The 26,675-nt window shown below is 40.6% G+C and overlaps 1 protein-coding gene across 1 annotated transcript in view; it reads left to right on the top strand.

Moving 5' to 3' along the window:
* The first annotated feature begins 247 nt into the window (after positions 1–247).
* The window catches only part of SH3BGRL2 (SH3 domain binding glutamate rich protein like 2), a 38,735-nt gene continuing 12,307 nt past the window's right edge, over positions 248–26,675 (top strand). The window contains exons 1-2 of the mRNA XM_058801322.1: positions 248–449; positions 20,882–21,067. Of these exons, the coding sequence (XP_058657305.1) occupies positions 405–449; positions 20,882–21,067 (231 nt within the window). The 5' untranslated portion in view covers positions 248–404. The remainder of the gene's footprint in view (positions 450–20,881; positions 21,068–26,675) is intronic.

Raw genomic sequence — 26,675 nt, 5'->3', positions numbered from 1 at the left:
GGCAGGCTGCGGCAAGCCCCCGTTTCCCCGGCAGCTGGGGGCGAGCAGGCTCCTTCCCGGCTCCCTCCCCGCTCCGTGCTACGGCTGTCCCCGCCCGGGGAGAACTACAGCGCCCGTCGGTCCCTGCGCGCCGCCCACACACCCCCGCCTGTCGCCGCTATCGCTGCCTCCTGCCAGCCGGGAGCCGGAGCCGGCTCGCCCGAGAGAGCGGGGCTGCGCGGCAGGGCAGGCAGAGCAGGGCAGGGCAGGGCAGGGGGTGCCTCTGCTGCGGGCGGTGGCCTCGCTCGGGGGCGGCGGCGAGGTGGAGCTGGGCGGCCCCGGCCCCGTCCCGTGCCGGGGAGCGGCTCCTCGCAGCCTCGCTGCCCCGTCCCGAGCGCTCCTGTGGCCGCGGCTCATGAGTGAAGATGGTGATCCGCGTCTTCGTCGCCTCCTCCTCGGGCTCGGTGGCGGTGAGTGGGGGCGAGCGGCGGGGAGCGGGGAAAGCGGCGCGGCCGCCGCGGGCAGGGCTCAGCCTGCGGGGCCGGGCACCGCCGGGCTGGCAGCTCGTCCTCCCCGCCTGCCCAGCCTGCCCTCGGCTCCGAGCCTGGCCCCGCAGCCCGCACGGAGCCGGGTCCGTCCGTGGGCTGCCTGGGACGCTGGGATGAATTTGCCGCGGTTGCGTGTGCGATGGGGGCGGAAAAGACAATTCTACTCCGCAAGGCTGCCGAAGCTTAACTAATTCGTAAATTGCCTTTGGCAAACCAGGCACCCCGAAACCTTTGTAGGGGACAAACGTTGGGTGTGTTTAACGGGTCTTAGAGGTCGTTAAGTGGGGCTAAACTTTCCCTGTTGGGAGGCGACCAGCGCCGCGGTGCCGGGGAGAAATCCCGAGGGAGCCGAGCCCGGGCAGGTGCGGTGCCTCGGTGCCTGCCACCCACGGCAGGGTGGACACATAAATACTTGAGAGCCTGGGGACAGGCTGCGGGCCACCAGCGCCTCTTTGCATTAAGAAATACTCTGGGATAGGTACAGCTCTTCTCAGACTCACTTTTGAAGGGCATCACTGCGTTCTCTGTTTCACTGAAGCTTGTACATCATTCTCTTGTTTAACTAATCATGCGTGTGACCTATGAATTTCCATATTTTCATATAAAGCGACAGCTTTCTGTTAAGGGAATCTGGGCATAAACATCCTACTGAATTTGTTCTTTAATAAGAAACATCTAAAGGATTTAGATATAATTGATATTCTTTCATGCTTCAGCAGTGAGGGCAGCAGCACTTTCTGTGTTGCAGAAGGACGTAGCACATTCCTGTGTGAAGGTTTATTGTGTATTCAGTTCCTTCAGCCTTTTACTGTGTGGATCTAGTTTTCAGCTCAGTAACATGATGACAGGTATGTGTTCTGATATGTTTTGGCATGAAGTGTTCAAAGTGCTTAGTGGCTGCGTTACAGCTAATAAAAACTAATTATCCATTTCAGTAGCCAGCATCTTCAGAACTCTGTAATCCATGTCCATCAAGCATCCATGAGAGAAAAAACATCTTCCCTGCATGGGCAGTTGGTTCATGCTGTGGTAGTGTAGCATTGCTGGTTTCAGTTTCTGTTTCATGCCCCATGGGCTGAACAATATACATACAGTATATATTTTGTTTTCATTGGAGGGGTAGAGAAGGGCCACATCTTTCACTCACCCCCATCTCCAGTCTGCAAGGAGGTTACTGATAGGAGTTTTTCATTCTGCTCTCTGCTTACCCTGTCTGCCTGCAAGGTACAAATGCAATTGGCAGAGCAATATAATCCTCATAACTATCTATTAACCCAGCAAACCAAATCTGAGTTTGATAAGCAATTTAAATTGCACATTGGTTCTCTTGCTGACTTTTTTTCTGGGTTGGACAGCAACAAGATGACAGAATATGGGTAATAGTTTGCACGCTGGTGATACTCAACTTCCTTCATCTAGTCAGTAGTGCATCTGAGTGCAGCTTAGCCAGAGCAGAACAGATGATTTGGTGATTGAAGGTGCTGTTGTAAAGGGCAGTGCTCTGACATCTCTCTTCTGTCAGTTTTTTTCATCTGTGTTATCACAGCATGTAAGACCTTTAATTATGGGCTAGGTTCCTGCTGTTCTCAGTGTTGCATCATGGAGCCTTTCCTTTTTTCTGTAGGCTTTGCAGGGGGTGTCCTTAGATCCAGGCTAAGGGTGGAGGAAAATGATGAAGAAAACACTATTATTAGCTAGTTATGTGGGAATCTGCATCTGGAGAAGAAGGTGGTTACTGTATTTCATGTCTTTAAACAGTTTTAAGGGAAGTTTTAAACTTATTATCATCCTTCTAGAACTAAACATTAGTGAAAGGAGTCTGAGTCATACGATTGTCATCTCCTCCAGCCTTCAGCACTATATCAGCTATTTTTTGGGATCCTGTGCCATTCATGAGACAGAATTATTTCCCCATCGAGAAAAAATGAGTACCCCATATAGATCCTACTCTGTGTCCTACTAAAAATGGTGTCAGAGTTCATGGTTTAATTTCTACCTCTAACTTGAGTCAAATTGTAGGCTAGCTGCTTATAAGAGTGGATGTTTCTCAGATGAGTATCTGACCTGCTGCAATTGACCAGAAACTTCTATATGTAATACTGGTTGACAAAAAAAGCAGTGTCATTGTGACGTAATTATTTTTCCAATCTCTCTAGAGAGACTTTGTGAAATTAATCTTTATCTTAAAATGGAAAGTCCATGTAGTATCTAGAGTAAACTTTTGTTTTGGCAAATATAATGAGCTAAACTCTTTGTGTATGCCTCCTTTCGAAATCTTCAGAATACCCAGGTCAAATGATAGGCATTTGGCTGAAACATTGCTGAGAAATACACTGATTGTGTACTCAGAAAGGCTTTACTTTGCATAAATATAACTTTATCTGGAAACTACTAAAGTATTTATTGATCTTGGTGTATATGTCTTATTGATATTTGGTGTAATTTGGTTTGGGTTAAAGAAGATAAAAATATATAATTGTCACACATAATTCTAAGAGTCTAGTGCATAAAATATTTTGAGGGTCATTCCAAAGAGTGAGAAAAAGAAATAATTTAAGGGAATGAGAAGGAACCAAGAATAATGTGAATTTTCCCTTCATTTGGTTTTGGAGTTCTCCCTGCAGCATCTTCCAAACATCTGAAAGTTCTTAGACCCCCGAGAGGTTAATTGTTGTAACTGCTTTTTGTTTGTTTAATAAAACTTGTGACTATAAATGCTTCATGAGCTTAAAATAACCTGCAGATCCCAAAAGGTAGTTGTTGCTGGAGTGGAAACCTTGATCTTCAGCGTTCAGGGAAGCTGGACAGAGGGCTTGGCCTGCAGGGACGCTGTGGAGAGCTCGGAGCCCTTGGTGTGGGAAGGGCGCGGGAGGCATTGTGCGTGCGGGTACATTTCTAAATCACCTCCTGTTGTTCTGAGCATGCATTAGGCAGATTCAATCGAATCGCAATGCGAAGCCTCTGAATAGGCAGACAGGCATGTTTCTACAAGCCTTACTGTCTCCTGCTCTTTCTGACCTGAATTTCTACTTGTGTTGGTAAGCTGTGTCTCGAATTCCAAGCACCTCTTTGTAGGGCTGGGGAGGCAGGCTTTGCTGCTCCTCCCTGATAAGGACAATCATTGTTCTTTTGTGCCTAAGAGAAAGGTTACTTTAAAAGTAGCCTTTGCTGTTCTCCCTCAGCAGTGCTTCACTGTCTTCAGGAAATAGTTTATGCCCATGTTTTTCACCAGATCATTCCCAGATGACTGTCATTTTATCTGTTTCACTTTCTCCAGTCTATCAATAAGAATTTACACTTGTGCTACTGTACTACATGCAGTCTCATAATTAAATAGTTTTCAGTGTTTTAAAGCAGCTTTACCTTTGTCAGGAAGCTGGTAGCATGAGCTAATTACAAACTTTAAGTTTGTAATTCCTGCAGTTATCTGGAAATGCCAAACCGGAGAAAACTTCAGTCTTGCAGTTAGAGGACTGAAGATCAGGTAAGGGGAATATCACTGAAGAGCTGTTAAATAATGGAGAACCTTCAAACAACTGCCTCACTTGTACTTTCTCCTTTGTGGTATTAATTTGTTGTAGCTTCATCTGTTGAGCTAAACAGATAATATAGGGAAATTAATGAAATAATGGCACAACAGGTACAATCTGCTTTGACTAGTGAGATATGTGAAACAACTTTCCATTGAAATTTTTGTATGTTCACAAGATGAGAAAAATAGGTCACTGAAATGAATTCCTTTTAGTTCACAGAGATAAGTGCTGGTCAGCCACATTCTTCAGGAGAAATGTTTGGGAGGACAGGAGAGTTTGGGGAGGAACAGCAACAACCTGAAAAGAATAGACGATTTTACATGACCAAAACTTGGACTTTGACTCTTGCAACTGAAGAGGATTATGGATTTTTTACTAGGAAGCTTGATAAGATAGGTGCAGTTATTGTTAAATTGTTTCTATAGCAAATATTGGCTCTGTGGGACTAACGCTCTCTTTTTGATTAAGTGTATTATGGAGGTCAAATGAGTTGGATTTTTTTGTTTCCTGGAATGACTTTAAATCACATTATAAAACTTTGGAATGTCAGAATAATTATAGTCATGTTTGTTTGGTTCACTTGTTGTTGGGTAATGTAGTGGAGACATTCTTTAGGCTAAGCTGGTTTCTGATGGATGATGAATTTCAACTCCACCCTTGTTTGTAAAAAGTCATTGTAATTCAACATTTCTCATAGCACTTAGCAGAAAGATTGTGCTTCTTGTTGGAGTTGTGAAATAAGTTAATTTAGAATATGTCACTTCTAGAATATCCACCATCTTAACTTTTTTTTCTTTGCCTCTCTTCACCCAAAAAGCACAACAGTCAAAACTGAAAGTGATTTTTTTTGAGTGATACAAGTGCCTTTTGAAAAAACAATATTAGTTATGGTGGTCATTTGGAGGGATTTACAACTTGTTGCATGTGATTTATGCAAGTTCAACTAAAAATAATGAGCTTTGTAAATGTTACTTATTATCATGATTTTTTTTAATATTTGGGTTTTGTAAACTCAGATCAGAGCAGCAGGTAAGCTAGCTTTTCAGAAATGAGACAATAGTCTTTCCAGTTGGAAGTGATCCTGAAATATTTACCTGGGAAGTAGCAGTATTTTAAGTGTTTAACCATAGTATTGTCTACATGTGTCGGCATGCTGAGGATCCTGTTGGATTGGATCCTCAAAGCCTGATTTATGAATCTCACACGAACATCGTACTGTGTCACTTCACCTTTCAAGGTAGTGGTGCTTGTGGCTGTGCACCTACAGAGCACTGCTGTAACCACAGCAGTGATACTGGAAGGAAAAAGCTGGATCCTTGCTCAATCACTGGACACATCTTGGATATTAGCAATTATATTAGGTGCATAGGAGAGATGTGGGGACTTTCTGGATCTGGTCCCTTGACTTCATTTTCCCTCAAGTTCCTTATTATCAGGTCAGGTGACTCATACTAATTTTTGCTGGCTTCTGTCAGTCCTATTTTGCAGGGTTATGGCAGAGAGAGCCTGAGAGTCTCACTCATGACTGAATTCTCTTGAGGCAGGGAGGTCAATGGTTTTCACCTTAAGGACTTACTATTTGTATCTAGGTTTCAGGTCTGTATTCCAAATAAGTCTAAACTCTGGTTCCATTCTCCTGCCTTGTGATGGAGAGAGCTATGAGCCTGTGGACAGCAGTTCAGATCACTTAAGGAATGTGTTCAGGGGGCAGCTGAGTGTGAACCCTAGTCACAAGGATGCAGGCTGAATTTGTGTATGGTATTTAGTACCTAACTGTTGCACCATTCCTGTATGCTCTAGTGCTTTCCAAATATTTACACTTCTTCTTGGCAGATAGATCATGTCAGAAATAATGCTGCTTTAAAGAACATACTTTGGACTACACAGTGTCATGTGCAGAAAGTTTCTTACTGAACTTTGATTACAATCAGCTGTAATAAAACTTCAAAGGAGGTATTGTTCTGACTGAGATTATGAAGACTTTTCCCCTTTGTTTTTCTATAGAGTACAAGTCCCCAAATGGACATACTTAACTGATGGTAACCTGTTCTCCATAATCTTCCACTCAGATTGTTAAAGTCTAGAAATTACTTTTTTCTAATTCTGGTCATAGTGTTTGTGATTGCTGGATGTTGCATATAACTGAATTTTATAATAAATGAAAAAGAATACTGAAGTAAAAGCTAACTTGCATGCAATTTTTTACTACAAGTTACTTAGGAATGTTCAGAAATTGGGAGTTGTGGAAAAATAGCATTTAAGGAAGTTCTTAATTCTATAATATCAGTATCACTTTTATGTTTATCTATCTGAGTGCAACTTGAAGATAGAAAATTGTCACTGAGCTGGTAACCCAGAGTGTATCTCTTTGCTAGCAAGTACTCTAAGGGCAACAGCTTCCTCACTTACACCTCAAGTGTTGGCCCCCTAGGGGAGTCTGTCCAAAAGGAAGTGCTGCAGTCTTTGATTTCCTTATAGTGTGGAAACTTGCTAAGAGGAGTAATGAACACAGAAAAACAGTACTCCTTGGAATCTATTCCTAGTTGAAATCTACTGTATCCAAAAAAGCATGACCATTTTCAAGTATGTCAGTGTTTTTTAACAGCTTGATTTTTAATGTTTTCCAGAAGATAGTTAACATTTCACAAGTCCCTTAAGCTGGCAAATTTTCTTCCTTGGCAAGGTGAGGGTAAATGTAGAGGCAGTGGTAGTGTTTCTCACCTGTGACTGTCAATGAAATTGGTCTGCAGATAGCTGCCAAAGCTCAGAAGAGCTTCTGAATTCCTCAGTAGCTGAGATATTGTTTCCATAATCTTCTCTCTTGGGTTGGTTTGTTGTTTGGTTGGCACCCATTGGATGGACAGATGGACTCAATTCAGAGACCTAAGTCACTGTTGCCTGTCATTTCTGAAAACATCAGATTTCAGTGTGTCTCATGCAGATTAGCAAAGGATGACCCGATCTTTCAAGGGATGATTCAAAGTTGTTGGTGACTGAGCAGAAGCAGTGACTGAGATACAAATATTGTACAGGCAACTCCTTTAACATTATTTGTCTTACTGCAAGAGAACACAGACACAAAACTTCTTTTCTTGTCTTATGTGGGCTGTAGACCTTCATCGGTGAAGTATTTTGGGTGAAATCTTTTAATTCTTCTGTTCAAAGCTGTGGCAATCTTTCCACTCAGGTGTGCTACTTTACTGTAAGATATTTATCACCATTCTGAAAAGGCTGAGTCTTAGGCATGTGGGTATCCTCCTTTTGTGGTCATAAGAGCTACAGTGATGAGGAAGCTACACAAAACAAGTTATTTCTATGTCATTAGTGGGGGAAGGGAAAATCAATTTGATTTACATCAGTAAACAAGCTAATTTAGTCTAAATTTAATATTGTACTTCACTGTAATTGAATTTGGTACAAAGAAAAGGGAGTAACTGTCTTGCTAGCTGATTTCTGAAGGGAAGTTCTCAGGAGATGCAGGTTGTTCAGGGAGTCAAGTGAATCATCCCTGACAGTGTGCCCTTCTGTTGCTGCCTTGGGTAGGACAGACCTTGTCTTCACAGTTAAAGAGTTCCAGGATTTGTTAAGTTGGTTTTGCTGTTCCATCCCTGGATAGCTAGTACCCATCATTTCTACTAAGACAAAATGGGAAAACACAAGGTGTTTGTCATTGTACTGCCAGGAATAAACTTGCAGAAGTTAATGCCTGGGAGTGACATTTGCATATGTATCAACTTGTATTTTGTTTGAATATGCATATGTAGACATGTGCTTTTGCATGCACACATATATATGGAGAGATACAAATATCCATATATATAGATATATGTGGGTATGGATATATATGTTTATGTATACATACTTGAGCCTTTGAATCACTGATAGTTGCTAATTATCCCTCAGTAAAAATAAACCACTGATTTTATCATTTCCAGAAGAGAAATAAAGTCCTGATGCCTTTAGGATGCTCAAGATATGTCAGCATCTCTCTGGGCTGTGTCAAAAGTGCCTGCTCCTTTATTGCACCTGTGGATGTCTATCTTCAGTGTAAGCTAGAGAGCAGAAATCATGGTGCTTGCTCACCTATCTCTATTATTCTGTGTTATTCCATGTGTCTGGTCTGTGCTTGAGAGCTTTATTTATGTACCTTACTTCAGCTAATGAGTTGTTTGCAGAATATCAGAATAGTTGTACCAACATAAGATACACACCAGTATGATTGTGCTGGCTAATGGGGACATACAGTGGAATAAAACAGTTCCCTTCCTGCCTAGGAAAAAGGTAACATGGGTGTAAACAATGGTACAAAGATTTTTATCTGACAGGGATGACAGGGGCATTGGAAGACCTTAGTGCTGATAACCTCAAAGTTGCTCTTCTGCCTGTTTGAGAGCTCTTGGGCTGAACTCCTGGCTGTGTTCTGGCCTCCTCCATCGCAGCTGAGCATTTGCCTTTGTGGATGCTGAGGTGGCTGAGTGATACATTGGCCCATGGAGCCCAGCATCTGCAGCACCAGGCCATGGCTAGTTGTGCCCCTGTCACAGGGGTAATGGTAGCTTAAGGCAAGCTTCTGCTTGTGGCAAAGCCCTGAACAGCCACAGTTTCTGGCTTTCTGAATGTCCCAGTTCATGGGATTCTTCAGTTGTGCACTCTGCCAGCGGTGTTACCCTCAGAGTTTTTGTTTGTGAGAAGACGTCTGAAACCATGAACCTGTACTTCATATTAAATGCAAATCCAAACGTGATTGGGTATGTTCCATTCACACATGCTAATTTGCTTTCCCATTGGCTTTTGGATTTTCATGCTATTACAAAAGGGCAGAATATTGTTTACCTTCATATGTTGGGAGATAATGTCCTGTTGTGATTCTTTCAACCAGTCTGTGTAGCATAGGTCCTCTGAATTCACTGGGTAAGTCCCATTTACAGCAAGAAAAAGTGACTCAGAAAAAAATTCATCAGCATTTAACAGGGGAAATTCTATTAAAACTTTCACAAGTTTGTTTTGTTTCCTGGCATTTCAGTATACTGCAGAGAATCATATTGGGTATTATCAGTACTTTTAAGACATTTATGAGTGATTATTTGGAACAATCTAGTAGTAACATTACAAATCAATTAAAGACTGGTTTCTTAATCTGTGTTTTTCGGCGAAAATCAAGTGAGTTTTTGTGTGCCTTCATTTGAAAGGAAGCTGCCTTTGATCTGATGAACAATAGAGCATCAGCAACTGAAACCTGTCATTAAATTGCTGCAGGGTTAGTGAAATTATCATCCCTGTCCAATCTAAAGAAATGCAATTCAAGTATGCTTTAAACCCTTGATCTGGATCTGCATCTCCTAAGGTCAGATAGTCTTTCTGAAACATCTCTAATTGAGTGATCTGATAGGTTTATGTAGAAACAGAGACAGGAGTGGCATTTGAAGGGTGTAGATACCATCACATTCTTCAGTAGGAACCAGCTAGGAAGCTAAAATTAGTTAGAAAAGAGATACAAAAAACTAGTCTTTGATCAAAGAAGACAGCTGCTATGAAGGCCCTGATGTGCAAGCAGTCCCTTCCTGCTCAATCAAACTGGCTTGCCGGCAGCAAGGTCTCTTTTCTAGTGAGGGTTCCCAGCATCAGGCCCCAGGGAAGTCTGGAAGTCAGTGAGTTTATGCAGCAGTGGTGTTCAGCATACCTTTGGCTATGTGGAGGTGGCTCCTCTTGACCTTACAGGAGATGTGTCTGCAGTTTATAGGATAATAATCAGATGGCTGCTGTGATGTGCTGCTGACAAAGGGATGCACCTTGTCACTAAGAAATGGGTGCAGAAGTATGAAAGAAAAGAGAATTTACAGATACAGAGCGGCAAAAACACTCAAGCTACATAGATAATAGTCGCATTTGTTGAAAGAGGAATAATGTTGACATTTATTAATAAGGTTAGAAACCTTGTTCTGCTCAGTTGAGTCAAAGATAATTTTGTTACTGATCTGAATAATAGCTGTGGCAGTCAGCCCTGGTTTAGAAAATCCATCCTCTTAGTCTTACAAAAACATGAGAAAATGTTGCAGTAATACAGTCCAGTTTTATCTGACATATGACATTTGTCTCAAGCCACAGTGCATTTTTCTGTTGCAGTTTCATATAGTGCTGAGAAAACCTGTAAATATCTGCAAAAACGTAGCACAATGAAATCTGGATGACTTTCACTGCTGTTACTGCTGTTTTTTTAAAGTGCATTGTCAGGGGTGTGTGTATCTGTAGTTGGCAGAATGACACATCTGTGCTGTGTGGATAGTAACTGTCAGGGGAAAGTAGCAGAAGCATTGACAAGTTTGTTTCACAACTTGTGTTTGAAATTCTTTGGAGCCTGTTGGAATCATAGTATCTCTGCTCCTTTAAGGTGAGAGAACAAATAAATGCAAGCATAATCCTTCTCAAGGAAAGGCTAAATGTTTTTTCTAAGTGGTCAAGGGCACTTATCATTCCCCCAGATTCATGGAGGAGGATTAGTACCTGTGTGAGAATAATATGGCTGTGACCTTGTTTATGTAGGAACAGGATTCTGCGTTAAACCCAGCGTGCCCCTGCTGGGCTAGGCAGTGCTGCAGTCCTCTAGCTTGCCTTGCTGTGCCTTGAGCCCTCTGCCTTGCTGTCAGGAGACTGCTGCACGTGGCATCCTATGGATCCACATTCTGCATCCACTGGCTCTGGGTTCAGAAGTAGCTGGAGCTGCAGCTGGGTGTACCTGGGTGTTGGGCTGTGGGCCCTGAGTGACAAAATCTAAAGGGTGCAGCTCGTGCTTATGGCAGGAGATGGCCAGAATTTATATCTTGAGTTGACAGAACTAAGACCTCACCCAGATGAAACAAGGCTAATTGCTTGTTGCATCTCCTGGTAACACACTGCTAGGTGTTTTTATCCCTTCTGGTAGATAAATATTCCTATGCCCCTGGGTTTTGCTGCTTAAAGCTGATGAGAAAGAAGAAACATGACCTACTTTTTTTAGTGCTGAAAATTTTCTTTTCTATCTCATTTGCCATAAATACAGAAAATACACCTGGGAATGCTTTATTCATTGTGACAAAACAATGTGACTGATAAATACAGAGAACTAGTTCAAACACTTTCTGTGTTCTGCTGACTCACCTCATCACAAAAAAATCAATTCTGTATTTTCATCTTAAAAGTTCAGGTGTTAAACATGTTACATAATAGGAAATGTGTGTGAATCTCTAGTTAGGGCAATTTTTTGTTTCTAAACTTTTATATTTCTTCACAGAATTTAGAGTAGAATGGAATGTTTCAGTTGGAAGTAACCTACAGTGATCATCTAATCCAACTGCTTGACCACATCAGGGCTCACCAGAAGTTAATTAAAGCATGTTATTAATGGCATTGTCTTAATGTGTCTTAAACAATTGTAAGCTAGGAAGGCTGTTCCAGTGTTTGACTACCTGTGAAGAAAGGCTTCCTTATGACAAGCCTGAACCTCCCCTGACAAAAGTATTACACATCCCATCGCTGGATACCAGGGAGAGGAGATCAGCACCTCCCATTCCACTTCCCCTCAGCAAACTGTAGGGAGCCATGAAATCACCCCTCAGCCTCCCTTTCTCCAGACTAGACAAGCCCAGGGCCCTCAGGGGCTCCTTTCAGCGCTTTCCTTCCAGCCCCACCTCCAGTTTTGCTGCCTTCCTCTGGATGCATTTAAGGATTGTTCCTAATTAGCATTGTTCCTAATCTGTGGGGCCCAGAACTGCTCACGGTACTGGAGGTGAGGCAGCACCAAGGCTGGATGCAGTGGGATTATCACCCCTCTGGATCAGCTGCTGATGCTGTGCCTGGTGAGCCCAAGGCTGTGAATTGCCCTCTTGGCTGCCAGGGCACACTGCTGAATATTAGAGCATTTGCTTGCTTTCCAAAACCTGCTTATAAAGCTGCCCTCTTTGGTGCTATTTCAGTGAACTTTAATCAATTACCAAATATTTAATGTTTTAGGAAAATGAAGAAACAAAATGGATTAATCATGTTTTACTTCCCAAAATCATAATTCTGCCGAGCAAGCTGATGCACATAACAAAGCAACAGCTCTTAATCCCTGCAGATTTTTACCTGCAGCAGTTTTGGACTCCCATGTGCAAGATACCAAACTATTCCTTGCTCTGCTTACTCTGCAGAACTGAGACTGAAAGATCAACTTTCTGTTCATCTCTGCAGGACTGAGTTTCCAATAGTTTAGACTTGACAGTTCTCACCTACCTTACTGAACTGGAACTTTGCTGGGGAGCAAAGTATATTCCCCAGAATCAAACAAGAAGAAATAAACATGAATAAATGTAATATAGCATGGAGATCAGGGAACAACTTGCATTTAGTTAGTAGGTACTGAAAAGTAGTTGAAATAATATGGGTTGCAGTTATTATACTTGTATTTATGTGTATGTATTTTGAAAAAGAAGATAGATGTTGCTTGTTGAAAGGATTTCTTTCCTGATGCAAAATACTTGCTATAAATATGCCACTTTGACAAAAGGGAGTAGTATGAGGAGGAGTTAAATGTAGAATACCAAACAGGAGATTTAAATTATTCTCTGGCATCTTTGAAAGGTTTCTGCTGGAAAAATGCACTAAAATAACACTTTCTTTTTAACCACGCTCTTGAACTACTGAAACATATGGTAAATTGCAAACAAAAGCGTCAATCTATTGAAAGAAGTTAGCTGCCAGCTAAGATTTGAATTGTTAGTCTTTTGAAGCAATAGTCTAGCCCTGCAGGATGGTTCCACCAGGAGAAGTTCTTGATAGCAGAGAACATGTTTAATGAATCCCTGAGCTCTTCCAAGCTGGTCGAAGTTTCTCCTATCTCTTATGCTAGCCACCAAGATCCTCACTTTGTTGAAAACAAAAAAAAAAGATCCTAACCCATAATTCTAATAATTTTGACTTTTTGGCTCACTGTTGGCTGAGATATTTTTAAAATCAGATGAAGTAATGGGCAAGCTCTGGTAACCTGCCCTCTGTTTTAGTTAGTGGTGAAGAACCATTGAAGAACCAACACGCTTTCCCAGTGTCCTCACAAGAAAATACCTGTGACTAGGAAACAGTATCTGTTTCAAAATACAGATATTTTGAATATCTGTAGCAAAAATACAGTTTCAAGCATGCATTTTGTCAAATAGAAATGTTTTCATGATAGTGTAATTCCACAGATTCTTCCTGTGGGTTATAATCTAAACTGGCAGCAGGCTTTGCAAGCTCCCCTACTGGAGCAACCAGCTTTGCATCCTGACCTTTACTCTGGCAGTCCCCTGCTGCTTGCCAGGCTGGGCAGGGAATCTTCTGCCTGTGCTACTCAGTCTGCATGCAGTCCTTTGGCTCTTAGTCTGTCTCACTAATTTGGAGCTGCCTGTACCCTCAGTGAGACTTCCAGGTTCTGGTTCAATTCCTGCTGTACAGTCTTCAAATTTCACCTTGTTTTAGCCTTTTTTTATTTCCACAGCAATGCTGTATTTTTTAGTTTCATACTGATGCAATAGAAGAAAATTCACACTGCTAATTGGAGGGTAGATCCAGCATCAATGGCATACTTATTCTTTTGACGAGGAAGCAATGAGCCAAATTTTGGTGTTTATAGCATCTGTTTCCCTACAGTCCTTCAGAGACTCCTGTGTAAATGGATTTTCAATGCTGTAAGAACACATTGTTCCTACTGCAAGAAGAAAATTTTAGAATCACTTACGTTATTTGCATACATTGGTGGGAAGTCTTGTTTCCCAAAATACAGAAGAATTCAAAAGAAGTAGACTTGGGTATGACTTCAGAGGCTTTTCCAGCTGCACACATCTCAAATGCACCCTGTGTGGCGCTGTCTCTAGGTAATTTTTCTGTAGAACGTTGTCTTTTTCTGTTCTTGGTGTTTCCCGTTTTTCTGTTTCTTACATTTTTGTCTCTTCTATTTGCTTTGTGCTTATTGAAACAACACCTAGTAAACTCATGAGCAAATTCCCATCATCTCTTACTTTTAGCAGTGATAGTGGTATTTATACTTGCTAAAGACCCCTTTGTGTTTCACAATGTTATTCTGTTACTTGCACAGAGAGCAATGATTTCAGACAAACTGCCGTAAAAAGTAAACTTTTCCCCTCACCTTGAGATAGACATATGTGCACAGAGAGAAATAGAATTAAATGCATTTATCAGCATGCAACATCTGGCTAGGAAAATATGAGGCTAGCAGGCATTGGGCATGGAGCAGTTTAACTGTCTTTGTAGCTCTATAGAAAATATTTTCATTTGCTGACTGCTTGTGATTAATAATCTCTTAAAAACCAAACCTGTCTCAAATTTAATTGAATTTCTAAATTAATGGGTTCTTTTTGAAGTTACCGTGCAAACATTGCACAGAGGCAAAGGTGTGCAGAGTCCTTGGCTAAGCAGTATCTCAGCAGCTCCCAGGGACCTGCAGACTGATTTTGCATAAGGCTGAGCAGATTGCCCTCCCAGTTTAATAGTGTTTCATGTTGTGTGTCCTTAATTATGTCTCTGTGTGCAAGCGGAAGGTTGCTGCTAGCAGGAGACCAGGGCAGTGCTGGCTGCATGTGGCCTCTGTTCACACACTGTTCTGTTCCTCTTCAGCTTGAAAAGTTCTGTAGTTAGTTTTTAGGATATTGAAACATTTATTTTTTTTGAGGGTGAAGAATTCAGGTGCTATTTGGAGGCCTGTTATGAGAAGACAGTGTTTTCCTTCTGTCAGATGCAATGCGGTATTTGCTATGGTGGAGAGCCGCTCACTTTACTTTTGGAAATAGTTATGCAATGCTGATTTTTGGGGTTTTTTTTATTTTAATTTTTTTTTCTCTGTTAACCTTCTTCTCTTCATTACGGCTTCTCATCCTTTTTTCATATATACATAGCTGAGTTGTATTTTCCTGCCAAGAACAATGAAGTAATCATATGAACCTTTGTAAAGTTCTGTCACAGTGATGCCATTTCCCTGCAATAAAAATTGTCAGGGATCAGTTATGCTCTCCTTTCCTAAGTCAGGCAAAGAAAATAGAAATTTGGCAGAAGATCTCTGTCACTACAGGTCTCAAATGTAAAAGGACCATGAGGATTTGCATTTCAAGCTTATGAATATGTGGGAATAGCTTTTTATTGCTTCTTTATTAGAGCAGAAACATAGTGGAAACATAAGAAGAGGATGCTTCAACACAGTTTATAATTCTGTTCCTTTAATGTGTTTAGGGCTTGTATTGGTTTGTTAGAGCATAATATTTCCTTATTATCTGTGAGTATATGTTAAGCCACATCTGTGTGAGAAGTGAAGATAAGTAATCCTCTGCAGTAGCTATATTACATCTGCATTTTACACTGCAACAGTCCCTTTGGGTATGGTTGCATGACTTGTAAAGGCAGTGGCTCACATATAATATTTTCAGTTGAAGGAGTGAGTTGAGCTTGTGTTTATGTAACACAGATGCTGCTTCTGCAGTTCATGTTTCAGATACTTGTACCTTGCGCCACGGCTGAGCCATTTTCTTAGGATGCAGTTTTGCTCCTGATATAAACTGATGAGATTGTGGTGCTGACGTTATTGATGCTCCTTCCCTTGTTCCCCTGGTTCCTGCATTATGCTTGTGTGAGGAAAGCTGCAGGAGCTGCTTGGCAGGAGAGAGGAACATTGTGTCATCTCAGTGACAGCCAGCAGTGAGATCTGCTGAGTTGTATCATCAAACTGCACCATAAAGGTGCCCCTGCCAAATGCAATAAATTCCGTTTTTGGCTGAGTCAGTGGGTGGATAACGTGGCTGATGCAGTTCTGGAGTGAGGGCAGGTATGTGGAAAGAGTAACCAAATTTAAAAAGAAGGAGGAAAGCTAGCAGGACCATCTCTGTCTTTAGAGGCACAGGTGTGCCAGACTGTGAAACAAGTATTTGAGATGAACTTAGACATGCATTCAATTTTTTTTTTTTTTTAATGTCAGGCTTGTAAAATGTGCTTGTGGTTTGACAGGCCAGTTTAGAAGATAACCTCATAAGGCTTTTTTTCTCACTCACCATGTGTGGTCTGAATATTTCTTGGGGTGGGATTTTGTGTTAGAAAGATGGTCATTTGTTCTTGGGATCTGTCTGGAAGAAGTGGACAGTTCAGGCTAGGCTGTCAGTTCCTTCAATTCCAAGAGGATGAGACTGTAAAAGAGTCCGTGCTGCACATCTCTGTCACCAGCCAATTCATGGAGGGTACCTGCTGTCATTCCCTCCACTTGCAGGCAGGAGGACAGAAACCCAAGGAGTACCTTATCTCCAGAAGGTGGGGGGTAGAGTCTACAGCAGAAAACCAAGCTTCCACATCCACTTTGTGAGAACCAGACACTCAGCAACATTCCTCCTGTTGACACTGTGAAAAAATTTGAAACTGAGAATGGGTCTGCTTTGCCCCATTTATATTAACTGGGCTAATGACAAAAGGCAGAGAAGTTCCCTTTCATCAAGGCACAGTTCTTATTAGTATTGTGGCTTGAGTCATCTTGCATACAGTAGAGTAAAAGTAATATTCATTTATCTTATCTGAGTTAGATAAATCCTGGTCTACTAAGATTTTTGCAAGGTATTGAATATCTTGGTTAAAATAGAATGATGAGGTGCAGCTGATTTTAGTAATGGAGAGACCACGTGCTGTGCTCCTCTGGTTCAGCAGCTGTCAGTGGGGAAGCCTTTCTAGGATGGGAGAACTTCTGAAAACAGGTTCAGGAAGCATAGACAGGGCAAAAAAGAAGGGAACTTTTACTTGTTGGAAGTGATGAGAAGCTTCCAGGGCACTTTGGATAGAAGATGTAATCTGATTTTTCTAAACTTCTGCTCCAACCTGGACATGATTTATAATGGTAACATCCTCATTTTCTCATTCTGCTACTGAAAGAGCAATACTACCAGAGATGAATGTTCAGCTTAGCTGGGGGATGTGATATTAGTTGTGTGGGAAGCAGAAGTCTTAGAACAGAACCATTTTTAGTTTGGGCAAAGATGTGAAAAGTGGGGTGGCTAAAGTGAGGTGGATTCTGAACAGAAGCAAGCAAATATTTCCACTAAAGACAGTCAATTAATTGTGGAAACAAATTGCAAAGACCAGCTCTCTGTTACTATCAGTTCAAGAATGGAGCTTAGAGGGGAAAAGAAGTCTGAAGAAACCCTTTACTCCTTAGAGGAAACCTTTAGGGTAAATAAGAAACCCTTATTCCTTCCTTAGAGGAATTAAGTCAGGGATGCTGAAAGTCAGAACAGATAATCCCAGTGGTCCCACCTGGACTGGCCTAGGTATGTCTTTGAAGTATTTCTCCAAAGCAGTTTGAAAATGTATTCTCCTGTTACCTGTTGCAAATCAGTATAAAGAAATGAAAACTAGGACAGAAAGACAGAATACTTTAGTTACAATAGACTTCCTTTATAAATCGGGTGACTGATCAAGTGATTAGCTCATTTTAGCAGTTTTATGGATATCCTATTTTTGCTGCTTTTTAATCCTAATAAAGATACCAACTCTGAATACAAGGATAAAATTGAATTGTCTCTGGGGATTTTTTCCCTGTCTTACTTTTGTGAATAGAAATATAGATTAACACTAAAACTAAACTCAGATAAATGATGTTCAGAAAAGAATTACCCTCCTAAAAATAGGGGAGGCAAACATTGGACTATAATAGCAGACCATTAACTCCACCAGAGTTTTCTCGCTGCATTTAAAGATAGATTAGGATCATATTGCATAAAGACTTTCCTCTGAACCTTCACAGTGGATATATGTTTTGAAGGTGTATTTGCTGGGTCTTCTGGTGTGCTGAAAGGTATTAAGCTCAAAATATATTGATGCTGAAGTAGACTGTCGTGTAAGACTACAAACACTTTTCCAAACTCTTGTATGAATAGCCACAAACCAAATTTTTCTGAACATGGTGCCTCTGACAATGGGATTTCTTTTTCCAGGTTTCTCTCAGGTGCATCAAATGCAAGAAACCTTGGTAGCAGCAAAATACTTCACAGAGATTATTATCCACCTCTGTAGTTTGTCAAGTGAGGATGTATTTTTCTCCACTGGGCTCCTGACAGAACAGGCTGGTGAGGAAGCAGGGACTGACACTGCTCCTGTCCCATGCTGCCTTTGCTCTGTGTTGCAAACTCTGGCAGCTTTTAGGGCTCTGGGGGAGCCCAGATGAGAGCTGCAGGCAGGACTGTGAGGCTGACGCACTTCTGAGGCACAGATCCAGTGGCAGACAGAGACAAAGGTCCTGTGGTTTTCTTGGGGAATAATCAGCTGGCTTCTGTTGTGACAGATGCTCTGAGCATCCCTCTTAAACAACAAGGCATGATTTAATAGGATTTTAAATACAACTAATGCTCTTGTTTCAGTTTATAGGCCTGAATCAAATAAATTGGGGAGGAGAAAATGCTAGTTTTTTGGCTTGAAATATTCAGGCTATTTTGTTTAGGTTTATGCAGCTGGTACATCCACAGCTGATAACTCATACAGATGTCATATGGAGAATTGTAAAGCTTATGGCTAAAAAAAACCAAAAACGCCAATTTGCTTCACTTCAACATCTTAATTAGTTTTATAAAAATAAAATGAGGCATTAGGAAATCTGTGGTTGTGGAAGAATTCTAATGGTGTGAACTGTAAAATGATAGGGATCTGACTAAATCTGAGTTGCTCAGTTTACAGGGAGAGAGTGGTTGAAAATGGGTCCATGTGGATGCACCTCTACTGGTGCAAGTCCTCGCTCTGAGAATGGAGCACTGTGGTACTCTGGAACTGTTTGAAGAATGGTTGCTGGCACAGTCAGCTTTGGCCAAGGCTAAGTTAGAGTCTCACAAGCAGCCCATGGCCATGATTTAAATGTTACAGCATGCCAGGGATCATTCCCAGTGTGCAGTTTGCAAGCAGCAGCTTTGGGAGGCTGAAGGTTTAATAGCTTTGGCCAGAGGATGCCAATTGCCCTTGGGGCCAGAGGGCTGGCCCAGCCACTCTGGAGTTTGCTTGCTGCTCTGACCAGTGCAGGAAGGATTTCATGTGAGTTTTGGTCGCACTTCACCATGAGGAAGTGATCTCTCCCGCATACAATTTTAGACATCTCTTTTATTTTTAATCAGATATTTAATATTTGTGTTAAGAATAGTTCTGTCTCTGCCTCTTTTGTGTTCTTTTGCAGCTTCTTGTTGAAAGACAGAGAAAAATGTTTTTGTCTTCCACTTCTACACTTTGAGTTTTCAGGGACTTAGTAAAAGGCATGTTGCCTTTGGTACCACCAGTGATGATGATGCAGTAGTTTTGCTGTTGTTGATAATGCCTTACTTGCATGCAAGTTTAGGAGCTGCCTTCTCTATGAAAAAGGGATTATTTCACATATGCCTAATAAACTGTACCAGTGTGTGCAAATAAAGGAAAAAGAATGAGATATCGTGACACAAATTTACTGTGCAATCCACTTCTTAAGAAAGGCAGTGATAGTTTCAAAGCTTTGTATTTGTAGTTTCTTGGGATGGCCGCCTTATTTAAAAGAAATAAGAATTCCATAAGTATTGCTACAAAAATTATGTATTTTTGTGGTGCATTTAGATAGGTATACTTGCTTGTGTGACAGGAGCAACTAGCACATGCATTTTGAAAATCCTCTGATTTCCAAATAGTATCTAGGTCGTATGATACCCACAGGCATGATTCATCCACCTGGGCTTTATGCCAGCCAGCAACTGCATGGATATGACACTCCAGGAATACTGTAAAATTATTAAAGCTGATTTTTTTTTCACATAACACTGTGATGATAGCTGTAAAAAATATGACACATAATTTATAGTTCCTTTCTGAAAGTATTAATTCTGTTAGGTTGATGCAAAAAGTACACAGACTTTCACTTCAAAGCTTGATATCAAGTCCTGTTGGAGGCAGAGGTTGTCTTTACCTGAGTGTATCTTCTTGAAGCCCAGCTAGCTCTTAAGTGCTGATCTTAATATCATAGAGTTGTTAAGGTTGGAAAAGACTTCTGAGATCATTGGGTCCAACCAGTGTGGATAAAAACTGCCAGTGTTCTGCCCCTTTGTATAAAGGTGATAATCTCTTTGAGGGGCAGAAACCTCATACATTTAATACAAACCTCGTGTGTGTTTTTTTTTTTTTCCAAATAAGTTCATTTTCAAGAGATGACATCATGCTTACTTTCAGGCATGGGTATTATGCTGACAGACACTCTTAGCTAAATATTCAGCTATTCCCTTGCTCGGGAAACTCTTGAGCTATATTTTTAAAAATGTGTAGGTGTCTAGAAAAATAAAAATGTGTGTAGCTGGGGTGGGTTTTTTTCAGATGTACTGACATGTTCATTTCAGTGAACACTTTTAGGGGTAAATTCTTCTGAGACTTGCCAGGTTATTTACCTTGCATTTTTAGGTGCCTGTATACTTTAAAAATGTAGCCCCTAATGTCTTTGAAAACCAACTGCCTCTTTTTACTTCTACTTCTGAAGAGACCCTTACAGGTTTTTTTTAAAAATATCTTTAGGGGGTAAAGGCTGAAATTACCAAAGCTGAATTAAACAGACAGCCTTATACAAGTGAGGTGAAGAAGTATAACCTTTGCCATCATATAAGGGAACAGCAATGCTTAACTTTTATGAATTTAAAACTGAAAAAAAAATTTCTCCTTTGTCTTTCTGAGGTTGTGACTTCCCATCCTATGAAAAAGGGGTGGGAGAGGAGGAATGTTCTCAGATTTGTAAGCATGTCTGTGTTATGGAGGACTTGCTCTGACTCTGGGTTTTTTAATTTTCCTTCTTCCATCTAGATAAAGAAGAGGCAGCAGGATGTGGTGAGGTTTCTGGAAGCCAACCGCATAGAGTTCGAAGAAGTGGATATCACCATGTCAGAGGAGAAGAGACAATGGATGTATAAAAATATTCCTGAGGACAGGCAGCCTGCACAAGGCAATCCACTGCCACCACAGATATTCAGTGATGACCGGTACTGTGGGGTAAGCAGCTGTTGTGCTTCTCAATATATTAGTGTATATACATTATGTTACATACAATATATTAGTACATTATATACAATATATTAGTATGCTCAGGTAGCCATTTAAACATGGGACTTGCTGTTGAGCTTTCTCTAGTAGAATCTGAATTAATGGGGCAATAGGATCAGGTAATAATCATACAGGGAAAATTCAGGTCATTTTTCTGTAAATCTTAGGGCTGTGTAGGGGATTCCCTCCAGGAATGTAAAAATCAGAAATGTCACAACCTTCACGTACGACCTGTTGATGGTAAAGTGCCTGGTGAGACCACTGTAAGCTGGGAATTTGTGGTATTCTTGCTGCTTGGGTCTAGTCCAAGCACAAAAATTCAGCAGGAAGTCTGTCTTTGGCACAGTAAATGAGAACACTGGCTAGATTGAGTTTTATTGTTATTGTAATTAAGCTCCTTCTCTGCTGCTGTCATGGTGTAAATTTCATTTATGCTCAGAGCATCTTTATGCAATCAGAGTGTTTAGGATAAATGAGCACTATTTGCTGTAAATCAGACAACAGGTTGATGGGTGGGCTGTTTTTTTGGTGTAAGCTTCTCCATCCACCAGTGCAAGCTGAAGCAGTAGCCTTTGATGTGTACATCCAGAGTGGTTCTGACTTAGTCCCTGCTGGATTCAATTGTGCTGCTCAGATCTGTTGAGAGCCTGTTGACTGCAGTGCAATTGTTTGCCTAATGCAGGAAGGATATAAAAAGTGATTTAGGATCCTCTGCAACAAAGAGATTGGGTATGGTGCAGCAGCTAACTGGTTTCTCAAAGCAAAGTATTTAACATCCTTCCCATGTGCTGTGTATTGGCCTTCCTTGTTTACCTCAGCAGTATAACTCTTATCTTCTTATTTCCAGGTAAGGTAAGTCAATCAAAGAAATGTATCTGGGACGTGGAAGGGATTACTTCCCTTGCTTATGGATCAGCCCCTCACTTACAAATAACAACCTTTACATTCTTCTGTGTCAATGTAGTTTGCTTGGGAAACACAACATTTTAAAGCTGTTGTATCTTACCCTTTCAGATTGCTTTTACTTACAGAGTGTTTTAACCTAGTCTTAGAAGTTGCTGTTTGGAATTAGCAAGGCAGAAGATGTCATGCAACATGTGAGATGATCTCATTAATCTGTCTGCTGAGCTGATAGCCATTTTGGTTGAGCAGAGTTAATCCTATTACTAGACTTCACTGTCTGCATGAACATCTTTAAAGAGCAAACAGGCTTTGAAAGAAACGATATTTTTTAGGATGAAGAGGAAAGTATGTGCAGGATCTCCAACATTCATGAGTTAACCTGCTGCATTAGTTAATGAAGTTCTTAGGTAAGAGAGTGGAAGCGAAACATTATGCAGAAGGCAAAGGAGGTCAGTGCTGGAAGGGGGATAAAATATTACAATCAGATAGAAGTCAGCAAACCTTGCACATCTTTTCTCTGTCATTTCCACATTGAGTGCTTTCACGTGTTTATCTTGACATAAATAACTAAAGCATAATCTCTACTTAAGTTACTGAGTAACTTAAACTGAAAAAAGTTACTGAGTAACTTAAACTGAAAAAATACTGAATTTTCTGTTAGTTGAGTTAGTGAAATTTGTAGCTTATAATTTTTGATTTGTGTCCAGGCAATGTTTAATCCAGTTTTATCTATTCAAAAACTCTGTCTGTTTTTCTGCATTCTACAGTCTTATCAGGAGACTTTCTATGTACTTATGCTGTTTTATGCATTGTTGCTGAAGTTCACACTTAGGATACAAACTGGTCAGGCCCATTGCTGTTCTTCTAAAGGTGTGAGGGCTAGACAGTGCAAAGCAAAATAGGTGCACTTTTTATTTTTGTCATGTTGTTTCAATAGAAGTTCATGAGCATATGATGTCCATGACTCGATGTTATGTTCATAGTTATACTGGTTTTTCTATGTTAGTATCAGCATTAATAGTTTTGGGATATTTTTTCTCACTATTTTCTCCTTAAAAAAACAAAAACCTCAGCAATGTGCACAAGGGGTTTATCTAAGACTAGATTTTCCTGGCTAGGACGTGAGCATTTGAAATAATCACTTTTCAGGATGTAACTGCAGGCTAGAGGAAGTTTGTCTTTCATGATTTCAGTAAAAATCCAAAATGAATTTGTGTCAACCATTTGAACATCTGACAGCTGATGTTGGAGGGGAGAAAGGTGCCAAAAGATGATCAATGTTTTCTGGTTCACAGAGTGTCTTGTACCATGGAGGGAGGGATTCTTCTGATACCGAGAGGCAAACTCCATGTTTTGAAGTGTGAGCAAGACCTCATGGTTTTTCTGAGTTGATGTAATTGCAGATACAATCATTAATCATTAATCTATCTCTTCCTCTTCTCAGTCTACTGAGATGCACTCCCAATTTTTCAGTAACAAGTTATGCTAATAAATTTTGAAACAAAGTACTTGGCAAGAACAATTTTTATTTCCTGTGAACAAGATAAGAGCTGCAAGCACACAAGAACACAAATAATTTTACTGATAATTAAGTGCTATATTATACTACCAACAATATGGTAATTTTCATATTTTCATGACTTTGCAGTCTGTTGTTTCATCTTAGTGACATTGCTATAAAGTAGTGTGTGAGAACAGAGTCTACCTTTCAGACAAATCAGACACATGATCCTGCTTTTCAAATTTACAGTAGTGTAAATCTGAAATTAGTATAGTTGTCTTGTTCTAGTTAGTGCTCTGTAAGAGTGAGGAGATGTTAGTGTCTAGTGCTTGTTTCTGGAGAAAATGCATGCACTTTGCATAAAGAATAGTAAAGTGTGGTTAATTTGGAGAAGAGCTTTAATCAGATCTGGTAGGTTGTGTTGTGTTTTTGGGCACAGGAATCAGTTTTGTCTTGCCTAGTTCCTTACAGAGCTCATGTTCAGTCAGATTTAGTAGCTCCTGCTATAGCACTTTGACCTACAGCTCAATCCACTCAAATTGAAGAAAATAATCCCATACTGTCTTTCCCAGCCACTGTTCTCCACAGCAGAGGGGCTTTACCCACCTGACTTGCTTGGTCATGGGGGATGTTTCACACTCATGGATAACCTGTTCAGTGACTCCAGTGGTCAGGTTCCCCCCCTTGATCATGATCCTGTTTCTGTGTTGCATCTCCTCCTAGGTGTCCTGATGTGTCACAGGCCCACTGAGCTGTGCTCAGCTTGTCCTTACATTCCCAATCCAGGTCCCCTGAGGCCATTTCAGTTCTGGCAGCCTGGTGTGCCTGTTCCTTGTTTCCATGTTCTTTGGTGACATAGCTCTTGGGCATAGGAGTATCTACATAACATCCTTTATAAAGGTTCTCTACCTGGGCAGCAGTGCCCAGATATTTAAGCAGAAAGCCAGAAATGCTGGAAAACTGAATGTCTGAAATTAGGCCTATGCCTCACACCTCCTTCTTTTTGAATTCTCCACAAGCTGAGTACACTTTCTTAGACTAGAAGTGACTCTTGGATCTTTCAGAAGACTGGAAATAGCCACTTGCCAGTGAAACTGCACTCTTGTGAAGCTGCAAGTTAGCACTTTGAACAGTGACAGTTTTATATGCAACAATCTGCCGCTGAAGGGAGATTGCCTGAAATTTAGGCCAACCAAAATTAAAAGGAAATCTATCTCCAGGTGGGAATTTGAGCCAAAGGGAAAAAGGGAAAATATTTACATAGCAGGCTGACTCTTTTTTTTTTTTCCCTTTGAAGCTGTTCATATGGTTTAGAGTGTTATGGTAATTCCTGATGGAGTGCCTAGTGAGCAGCAGTAGAGACAGAGATATGTGATATTTTTTGTCCTCCCCTGAAATGTAATATATGGGTGTCAACTCCAACAAAACAGCAAAGGCATATAGACAAAACAGAAATTAAATAGGCTGCTGAAAGAGGTGCAGTGTTCTTGGGAAACTGTTCAGTACACAGACAATTATTGTAGCCCTGATTTCTTTGCACTGTTATGTATCATTCTATTCTGGGGTTTTTTAAGATAATGAAAAGATGCATGCATGTTTCTTTTTCTTCCTTTTTTGTAGGTGTCACATTACAACTAAATAACTGCTCACTGATAAAAGAAAGAAGAGAATTTAACAAAACTGGCTAGAGGCCACCTCAGATTTTCTGCCCTGGCCTGTCATTGGAGAGTTTCTTATTATTCTGTGCCTGCAGGTACAGAGAGCTTGAACTCTGCCTCTAGATACTCGGGCAATGTGGCAGAATTCACCTTAGCCTGCCTGCTGTTGTGTGTTCACTTTAGGAGCTAGAGGAGTTGTGAGGCTAATTTGGTATCCAGCAAGTCTACATTTGATTCTCTGCACCCTTGCAGATGTCTTACCTGATTCACTTAGCAATTTTTTTTTGTCCCAATCTGCTTTTAGAAGAGGGAAAATTTTGCTAGATAAAAGTTAATGTGAATTACTCAGAGATCATGTAACATTTGTTAATGGCTAATGATGCTAAAAACTTTCTTGACTAATTATTTTTGCCATCAGAAGTAGAGTTTCCTGTATGGTAAATTTAAGCTCTGTGTGAAATTGTTCTTAATTACCTTTTGCAGTTGTGTTGCAGCAGTTTTTGGCTCTGAGGCACCCACAAACCCTAGGCTGAATGTGACTTGAGGCCAGTGGCACGTACTGTTTATCTTCCTGGTTAAGGCTTTGTCTCAATGAGGAATACAGAAGGCTGGTGTTGGAAAGCAACCCCTGGCCAAGAGTCTTCTCCATGTTGGGAGGATTCTGCTCAGATCATTCACAAGGGCTGGTTACAACTTTCAGACTATGCCTATGCTGTTGCCATCCACTTCTCCATTGCTTTTCTGTGTCCTGAGGAAAAGAGCTTTAGTTCTGTGTAATATGTACTTTATAAAGGGAAATGTGGTACCAGAGGCAAAGTGTAGAGTAGCCAGCTTGCCCAGTGCCAGGGCTTAAAAAATAGAAGCTCAGCAACTAAGTAAAAATATAATAATGCAAGAATTTTATTTTCCTCAGAGAAGTCAGGACTCATTTCAGTAATGTATAATAGTGTTGCTGTTTACCCTGTAGTGGAGAGAGTACAATCTTGTTGAGCACCACAGTTTTTATTTGGACTAAATAAACTTCATTAATAGCTGTTTCAAAGTGAAGTAGCAGGTATTTTGTAAACAATCCCTTCACATAAAGATGATAGGCATCAAAGACATCTCTGGAGATACCTTACTCTGTTTGCAGACGTTTTATTTCCTAAATATAATAATGTAGGGTGTTCATCTATTTTAGAACACCTAAAAGGGACTGGTGCAAAATTAGAATTGTTACTTCTACAGGATATAGTTGAAAATACTGCACATTTCTTTTTCATTTTTATATTTATTACACTGATATTCTGCAAAACTTATCAGCAAGTGTGACATAATTATTAAAATTTTTGTTTGGGATCCTAATTCTCCTTTCCATGGAACAGAAACTTACTATTGTGCCATGCTTTCTTGAAAAAACAGGTTTTATTATTGAAGGTGTTGGACTACTTTAACTAAAGTCTTTTTAAAAGGCGAGTTCTAAAATAGAGGATAAATTATATATGAGGAAAGGCTA

This window comes from Ammospiza caudacuta, chromosome 3 (assembly GCF_027887145.1).
Source record: "Ammospiza caudacuta isolate bAmmCau1 chromosome 3, bAmmCau1.pri, whole genome shotgun sequence".
In the NCBI taxonomy this organism is placed as follows: domain Eukaryota; kingdom Metazoa; phylum Chordata; class Aves; order Passeriformes; family Passerellidae; genus Ammospiza; species Ammospiza caudacuta.
Note: the sequence above shows the minus strand (reverse complement) of the source record. Positions and strands in the feature narration are given on the sequence as shown.